The following is a 10,000-nucleotide window of genomic DNA, read 5'->3' as shown; positions in this document are numbered from 1 at the left end:
ATTAATAGTAACATAATATTTTTATTTTTTTATCATGTGTCCTTGTGCATATTAGGATGTCTATTTTATGAAAATTTTTTATTTAAAGATTTTGATAATAGTTTCAGTTTAGTAAAAATAATATTTTGTTGTTCATTTGTTTTATGCTTATCTCTTCTTTCTATGATATTATTTGAGATAACCGGTTTTATAGCCACAAGATTGCAATTATTTATATGGTATATAGATATAAGTCTTATGATATTATTTATTTATATAATAATTCCTATAAGTTTAATATATACATATGTAACATATGAAGATGAAAAGGCATCAAATAGTTTGTTCAAGTTTCAATATTTTTATACTACATTAATTAAAATGAATAATAAAAAGAAAAAAAAAAAGTTCCATTCACCAGATGAAGAAAATAAAAAAGAAAGGGAAAGAGAAAAATATCAAGATAAAGGACAAGAAAAATATCAAGATAAAGAACAAGAAAAATATCAAGATAAAGAACAAGAAAAAAATCAAGATGAAGGACAAGAAAAAAATCAAGATAAAGAACAAGAAAAAAATCATCATAAAGAACAAGAAAAAAATCATCATAAAGAACAAGAAAAAAATCAAGATAAAGAACAAGAAAAAAATCAAGATAAAGAACAAGAAAAAACACATTTTATGAAAAGGCTTCTTTATGTAAGTGAAGATTTAATTGAAGAGATGAAAAATTATAATTATAAAATAAAATATAAAAATAAACAGAAATTATATAAGTTTATATTTGGATGTATATTTCTATTACCTATTATATGGTTTACATTTTATAAAATATCTATGTTGACTTTAAAAAATAATAAAGATATATATGATAAGTCAGATATATATAATATAGGTTCTATATTATTAGATAAATTTAATGAAATTAATAAAGAGTTTGAAGAAGAATATAATATTAATAATGATAAAAATAATTATTTTTTCTTTTTTAATTTTATGAAAAATCTTTTAACCTATATGTCTGTAACAGGTATGACTATAGTTAGTGCTCTTTCTGCATTTACTAGTCTATATTCACCATATAGTAATATAAGTAACTTTTTTTTTTTTGTAAATATTAAAAAAGTTAAAGTTATAGAAAAAAAAATTAAGTTCATAAAGCAACAGTTGTCTTCAAAAAAAAAAATACTCTTACTATATGAGTACCATCCTCATTTGCTAAAACCATTTTATGAAAATCAAAAAAGGGAATATAATAATATACATAATAATATGAGTTCTTATAAATATATTAATGATTCGAATAATTATAATGATTATAGAAACGATATAGAACTACAAAATATAAATGAATGTAAAAATATTTATCATAATGATGATAATACAACTAATTGTATGACAAGTTCTTTGAGAAGTGCTACTTCGAGGGAAAATAATAACATAGAAAATAATAACATAGAAAATAATAACATAGAAAATAATAACATAGAAAATAATAATATAGAAAATAATAACATAGAAAATAATAATAATAATAATTATGTTAACTTGAATAAAATTTTGAACCATACAAATAATCTAAACACTGGTTATTTTCAAAATAATAAGATCTCTATAAATAATTCCGGGAATTCTTATGAACAATACTATAACAATTATAAGAACGTAAATTCATTCAATATAAAAAATATGATTTTGTGTAATAATGAAAAGGATGGAATACATAGAACATATAAGAATCATCAAGTAATAAAAAATGAAGATTATGAAAACAAGGATAATAATAATATAAAGAGGGAGAATAAAAAAGAGGAAATTTTTTTTACATCTTTTAAAAGTTATAAAAAATGTAATTTATATTTAGGTAATTATAAATCCATTTATAAAGATATATATGAAACATTTATTAAGAGAGAAAACAGTTTTATTAGTTTGTTTAATATAAAGGAATTATCACAAAGAAAATCTAATAATAATTTATTATATATCACTGAAAAAATAAATTGTGAAAATTATAGTATGGATGATATTATTATTGTAAATGGAATTAAAAATAAATATAAAAAACAAAATAATAAACGAATAAAATTATATAAGAATAATGATTTAGAAGAGAAAGATACAAGTTGTATCGATGAATATAATCAAGATGATTGTTTAATAAATATATTTTCTAATAATGATATAAAAAATTATTCATATATAAGAAATAGTAAACAAAATTCATTTAATCAACAATGTGTCTTATCATCATTCAATCAAAATATAAATAGTAATAATTCTTTATATAAAAGAAATATAAAATCATCAAATGATTTATTAGATGATACGCATATGGAATATCAAAAAAAATTTCATTTTTTTAAAACAAAAGAACAAAATATATCTTTGGAAAATAAAGTAACAGATGATTATAGGAGGGAATATAAATATGAAAATGGTAAATACAAAACGTTCTTTCTTTTTAACTATCCTATATTTTCCTTTAAAAGACTTTTTAAAGGTTCTAAAAATAATATGGCTGGAAAAGAATACCACCTTAGTGATAGCATACATATGAACAGGGAAGCAAATAACACAATTAATCAAAACAATAAAAACAATTGTGATCATAATAACAATATTAATTGTAATAATATTCATAGTTTTAATTATAAATCTGAAGGATTTATTAGGAAATCAGTTATATCTTCCTTTTTTTATGGTTTCCGGAAACCATATAAAACGCTTCAAAGTGTTAAGGAATTTTTCACAGGAAGGAAAGATAATGTAAATAAAAAAAGTAAACAAGTTTTAATACAAGATATTAAATCTTTAGAATATATGATAAAGAAATTATATTTCTTATTAGATGATGTTATTAAAGAACAAATACGCATAAATCAAAGTACAACATTTTGTGGTATACTTTTATATATACTAGGTATTATAATGTCTATATTATGTGTATATAAAATTATAAAAACATGTTATATCATATATATGATAGAAATACATTATAAATTTATTTCAACATATAGCAGTGGACATGTATTAATGTTATTTTATTCAAAAAATATGAACATCTCTATTATTAACGAATTAAAAAATGTTCTACATATTGTTCATATAAATATTAATCTAGATAATTATGTTATCTCTATTACATCCATATTATTATTATGTTTCATATTTACTAATCTAAAAACATTTATGGAAAAAATTATAAAACTAAGATATTCAACAAAATCATCTTTATATTCAAATCTAGCCATTTTGGTAATGTGTGAAATTATGGATTTATATTTCTCAGCTTATTGTATACAATTATTTGATTATCTACCTATTAAAGAAAAAATTAAAATGTTATATATATTCTTTAACAATAACTTATTAAATTTATTTAAACTCAAATATCATTTTGATTTTGTTTATGTCATATCATTATTCATTTCTTTAATTCTGCTGAAATTTCATCACAAGAACAAGTCTGATCAATTTAAGGAAATATAAATGAAAAGTATGTATGCAAATGCATATATAAATAAATAAATATATACATATATATATATATATATATATATATACAGATATATACTATGTATTGTTAAAATTTATAATACTTTTTTAAATGTTTAAATAAATTCATTTTTTTAAGCAAAAAAAAAAAAAAAAAATATATACATATATACATACATACATACATATATTTATATATATTACATATGTGTGTCTGATTTTACCTAGCTTCATTTTTTATATATCACATGAATATATTTATTTTTACTCTTCTATAATTTTTTAACACATTCATATATATACACATATATATTTCATTTTATTTATTTTTTTGAAAAGTTATATAACAAAAAATTTTTGTTAAGATGCCCAAATGATGAGCATCAAAGATGTAACAAGGTAAAACGTTAAGTACAAAAATTATGAAAATTATAAAGTGTACATATAGAAACATTTACTTTTTCATTATAGCACAAAGTGTATACATTACAAAAATAAAACATACGTAAAAATATACATACATGTATAAATAAATAAAAATATAAACATATATTTAAATATATATATATATATATATATATATGAACAGGCTAGGAATCCAAAACCTGCTGTGTGAATAATCCATATTGAGCTATATACTCATTCCAATGTTTTTTCGCATGTAACATAGAATTAATAATATCTACCAAGTGAGACATACTTATTCTTATTTGTAACATAGAATCTCTTTCTCTTAATGTAATGGTTTTATCTTTTAGTGTTTGGAAATCGATTGTTACAGCAAAGGGTATACCGATTTCATCGGTTCGTGCATATTTTTTACCTATAGATACACTAGAGTTATCTATTTTTGATGATATATTATATTGATTTAATAACATTTGTATTTGTTTAATATATGGATAGAATGCTTTATTATTTGATATTGACAATATAGAACATTTAATAGGAGCTAATTTATATGGTAATGATAAGTATTGTCTTTCTTCTTTATCATCAGTAAAACGTCGAATTCTAAACGAATGTTCTAGAATACAAAATATTAATCTCCCTATACCAAAGGAAGGTTCAATAACATTAGGAATAAAATTTTCTTCTTGAACTTTTTTTTTATATTTTTGAAATGATAACATATCTCTTGTTAATTCAAATTTACATTCATTATTAATAGAATCATTATTTGAAACATTTAATATATATTTATTATTTTTAGATAATTCTTCATCAATAATTAATAATTCTTCATTAGTTTTTTCATTTAAACATGAATATATTTTATTCTGTTCACTCTTAAATGTATTTCCTATTTTAGCTTTATTTGGTATCATTTTTACATATTCGACTTCAATTGGTTCATTATATTTTTCACAAGCATATAAATTTGCACCTGTATATTTCATATGATGTTGTAAATCATATGCTGATCTATCAGCATGTCCAACAACTTCAATAAATCCAAAGGAAGTTAAAATTTCAGCATCCCAACAATCATTTGCATAATGAGCCATTTCAGTTTTTAAATGTTGTCGAAATCGTATACCATCTTTATTAATTCCACATTTTAATAAAAATAAATAGGTTCTTGCTAAGAAGTATGCTAAAGCTTCATTTGCTATAATGTTTTTTTCTACTGCTTCTTCTAATGTCATGTTTTTAATTACCACACCATCTGTTAATTGATTATCTCTAGGATATAATGGTAACATTAAATATTTAAATAAATAATATTTCTCATGATTCTTTTTTTTAGGGTTGACGAAATATTCTATTTCAGCCATCTGAAATTCTCTAACTCTTAACAAGCCATTTCTTGGTGATATTTCATTACGAAATCCAAGACCTAATTGTGCTCCAGCAAAAGGGGTTTTCCCACCGTTATATTCTAAAAGCTTCTTAAAGTTAACAAAAATTCCTTGCGCTGTTTCAGGTCTTAAAAAAGCAACATTGTTCATATTATTATTTGTATTCGTACTATTTAAATTTTTATTATTATCCACATTTTTACATTTCTCTTTATTTTTGTCTTCTGTATTATCATCCTTTGGTCCTATTTTTGTTTGAAACATTAAATTAAAAGGGAAAGGGTCTGATAAATCATTTTTTAATGGTGATTTTATATCATACTCTTTAATAATTTCTTTAATTTCTTCTTCATTCATACCATCTAATTTTCTTAATATTAATTCGATTTTTTGTATTAACGTTTCGTTGCCATTTTGCATCCCCCCAATCATATCATAATTATAATTATAATTACTTTTATTATTATTATTATTATTATTATTATTATCATTATTTTCCTTATTCTCGTTTATGTCATCATCTCTCTTTTGTTTCTTTTCTTTTTCTTCAACATGTTCACCCTCCTTTGTATTCTTTTTCTTTAATTCTTCAATTTTAGCTTTTAGAAAATCACCCAAGTATTTATCCGCCCTATAACAATCATTTGTTACTACATCACGAATCATTAAATCAGTAAATCTATCAACATGTCCAGATGTTTTTAGTACTTGATAAGGAGTTACACAAGAACCTGATATCTCTAACATCTCATCATAATATATAAAATGACATCTCCATAAATTCTCTAATTCTGATTTTAATAAACATCCAGAAGGACCATAATCAAATAAACCAGAAGCTCCACCATATATTTCAAATGAGTTGGTATAAAAAAATTTTCTTTTTACTAAATTTTCTAACTTTGTACGATTTTCAACTAATTTTAATTCTTCACTAGGTTTACCATATAAATCTTTTAATTTCATTTTTTTATCTTGTAATAATTTTTCATTTTCCATAAATTCCTTTTTTAAATCTTCATCGTCTATTCCTTTAATACATTCATTTCTTTCTATCAATGATGATATTTCACAAACGTATCTTTCTATAAGCTCTTCCAAACTACCACATCCATCATTCTCCTTTTGTTCCTTTATATTATCCATATTACTCATTTTGTTAGAACAAACATTAAAAAAATTAAATTTTCTTTTTCTTATCTTTTGCTTATTAAATAATATACTATAATCCAACACAAAGGAGCTAATCTTTCTTAAATCTCTAGAGGCAAATAAATGATATTTATTATTATTATTTTTATTATATCGTAAGTTCTTTATATTTATCTTAGAAATAAAACTATACGTTTTATTCTCAAAAAAAAACATAGAAAGGAGAAATATTACAATAATTATCATATACAAACTATACAAATATATATATGTATATATATATATACATTTTTTTTTTATTTCTTTTCTAACCCATAATTATTATATATATATATATATACATATATAATATATGCTTTATTATATATCTAAGAATTTTATCTTTTCTTAATATTCAATTGATTTCTCCTTATTTTCATTTTACCATTATATAAGAACAAAATAAAGCATTTACTATTACTTTTTATACAATAGTATGAAAGTATTTTGTATATAGGAGAAAAAATATTTTAATTATCATCAAAAAATTTAAAATAAAAATAAACATAAATATATAAAAGAAAAAAAAAAAAAAAAAAAAAAAAAAAAAAAAAAAAAAAAAAAAAAAAGGTAGGAAAAGAAAAGAATAGAAGAATTAATAATAAAACAACTTAATTTATTATATATATATATATATATATTATAATATAATATTTAAAAAATAAGGGGAACATTCATAATTATATATATATATATATTATATATATTGTAATATCATTTATCACTATATTAGTTTGAACTTTAATTTATATGAAGTGCACAATAGGTAAAAAAAATTTTACAGTATAGAAAAAACAGAACAAAAAAAAAAATAATTAAAATTAAAATAATAATATTAATAAATATTTACCTTATATTAAATAATATAAAGGAATTGTTATTAGAATATTGCTTTTTTCAAAAAGTTCGATAATATCATCCAACCTAAAAATAAGCATTTTGTTCTACCGTTATTTATTCCATTCATTTTATTACTATTATATATATATAAAATATATAAATATATAAGATTATATATATATATATATATATGTACAATATTAAAGTGACGATTTTGGAACAAGCTTATCTTTAATTTCAAAAGGAAATTCTTTTTTTCATTTTGTGCCTTAACATTTTATATACAGACATAATATATATATATATATATATATATATATATATATAATATTTAAGGGTCATATTCATTAAATAAAAAATATTAAGCCTTTTCATACAATAAAAATTAAAAAAATATGTATATATTTTTTTATGTTCATAAAGACCACATATAAAATTATTCTTTTTCTTTTTTAACTTAATATAATGGATATCTTCTCCACTTTATTTTTTATTTAATTATATTGTCAATTAGCATATGATATAATAAACTACACATTGTATAACAAAATGAAACGTTTATGTTTACTATAGTATTCCGTTATGTATTTTGGTTTTTTCTTTTTATTAATCTATATAATGAACTAGCCAAAAATCACAAAAAAAAAAAAAAAAAATAATAATAATAAATAAAAAATAAAATATACAAAATAAAAAATAAAAAATAGCTATATAGCCATTATAAATATATACAAATAAAATTTAATATTATTATTTTTATATATTTAATTTAATAATACTTATATTTATATTGGACAATAAATTTCCCCATATAGGAAAAATATAAAGGATATTTTATGATTATTAAGATGAACATCATACATAAATGATTTTTTATTTGTACAAATATATATATATATATATATATATATTTAATTTATTATTTTATTAGACAAATAAAGAGATATCATGTTTATATATAAAAAAACAAATTTAAAAAATGTTAATTATAACAAAGGATTATTAAAAAAAAAAATTAATTATAAACATTTAATTATAAGTACTTAATTATAAATACTTAATTATAAATACTTAATTATAAATACTTAATTATAAATACTTAATTATAAATATTTAATTATAAATATTTAATTATAAATATTTAATTACAAGCTTAACAAAATATATACATATATGTGTATATATATTTAATTCATTTGTATGCGTTTAAAAGGTCATCAACTTCTAACAAATTATTATAAGAAAATTTTTTCACAACTTTTTCTCCTTTTTCTTCTAAAATTTTTTCGATATTTGTTTTTCCATCTTGGAACCAACCCAACTGATCCGATATTAAATGAAGATTTTCACATGAAGGACATCTAACAATAACAACACCATTATAATATGCTTGTTTTGAAAATTTTTTTGCACTTTTTTTTTCACAAATATTACAAGTAAACATTAAAACTAAATATTCTTTTTTCTTTTGATCGATTTCTTTATCTACTAAGTCTTCATTTAAATTTTTTTCAACTATTTCATTTTCTTCACCGTTATTTATTTGTATGATTTTGTTATTTTCTATATCTAAAATATTACTACTGGTATTTATAATTTCTTCATTATTATTATTATTATTATTATTGCTATTGTTATTATTATTATTATTTATTGTGTTGGTAATTATATTTTCATTTAATTCTATTATTTTATCATCACATCTTATTTTGTCACTTAAATGCTTTGGTTTCTTATCATATATTACTTTATCATTAGATTTTTCAAATTTGTCGTCTTGTATAATTTTTTCATTTTGAGCCCTTTCATTTTTTGTAACAAAACTTTTCTTTGAAATTATAAAATTGTTTGTACTATTAAATGGTACTATACAAAAATGAATATCATTTTTTAAGCTTAAATTATTAAAATTATATCTTTGAAATAATGAACTAAAGTTTTTTTTTTCTTTTTTAAAATTAATGTCTTTCGTTAATATGATTCGACTAAAAGTTTTTCTTTCTATTAATTTCCTTCCTATTTTTTGAAACATTTTATTTATTATATAGTAAATAAATAAAATAAAATAAAATAAAAAATTAGGCAATCATCAAAAAATTTAACATATATATACCATAATATAAAAAATATTGAAAATTTTTACTTAACATATAAATATTCAATCCTTTTAAATATTTCTTCTATTTTTATTCATCCTTTTTAAATTCTAATAATATTGTTAAAAAAAAAAGTAATAATAAAATAGAAATATGTTTTCAACTAATGCTCTTTTATGTTATAAAAAAATCAAAACAAACAGAATAATTTTGTTTTACTACATGAAGAAAAAAGTATATATATTAAATATATATATACATATATTATATTATTATTAAGGTATTTAAAATGGTATATATAAATAATTATTATATATATTATATATATATATATATATAATAATTTTATTATTAATAAATCTAGCAGATGAAAAAAATAAATATTTTTTTATATTTAATTTCTGTTATTCAAAAGATGTTGTTATATATTTTTTTAAAACATAAAAATATATATATATATATATATGTATATATTATTACTTTTTTTTTTTTTTTTTTTTTTTTTTTTTTTTTTTGAAAAAAAAATTTTAATTCAAAAATTAATATTATTTTTCAATTTTTTTTTTGGTTAAAAATTTTTTTTATATATATATT

The 10,000-nt window shown here is 19.1% G+C and overlaps 3 protein-coding genes across 3 annotated transcripts in view; 1 reads left to right on the top strand and 2 right to left on the bottom strand.

The window, feature by feature from the left end:
- Window positions 1-3,471, top strand: part of PRSY57_1419800 (putative membrane protein) — a gene marked incomplete at both ends in the record, with an annotated part of 3,474 nt that extends 3 nt beyond the window's left edge. The window contains one exon of the mRNA XM_012909810.2: window positions 1-3,471. This exon is cut by the window's left edge and continues 3 nt beyond it. Within this exon, the coding sequence (XP_012765264.2) occupies window positions 1-3,471 (3,471 nt within the window).
- A 596-nt stretch (window positions 3,472-4,067) lies between these two features.
- PRSY57_1419700 (glycine--tRNA ligase, putative) lies at window positions 4,068-6,677 on the bottom strand (the record flags this gene model as incomplete). The annotated part of the gene is made up of 1 exon (XM_012909809.2): window positions 4,068-6,677. One exon carries the CDS (start codon window positions 6,675-6,677, stop codon window positions 4,068-4,070), a length of 2,610 nt encoding a protein of 869 aa, XP_012765263.2.
- Window positions 6,678-8,502: 1,825 nt separating this feature from the next.
- PRSY57_1419600 (zinc finger protein, putative) lies at window positions 8,503-9,342 on the bottom strand (the record flags this gene model as incomplete). Its single annotated transcript, XM_012909808.2, has 1 exon — window positions 8,503-9,342. One exon carries the CDS (start codon window positions 9,340-9,342, stop codon window positions 8,503-8,505), a length of 840 nt encoding a protein of 279 aa, XP_012765262.2.
- Between the last annotated feature and the right edge of the window lie 658 nt (window positions 9,343-10,000).

The sequence above is a fragment of the Plasmodium reichenowi genome, chromosome 14 (genome assembly GCF_001601855.1).
Source record: "Plasmodium reichenowi strain SY57 chromosome 14, whole genome shotgun sequence".
Lineage (NCBI taxonomy): Eukaryota > Apicomplexa > Aconoidasida > Haemosporida > Plasmodiidae > Plasmodium > Plasmodium reichenowi.
The sequence above is the reverse complement of the archived record's forward strand: the minus strand, read 5'-3'. Positions and strand labels throughout refer to the sequence as shown.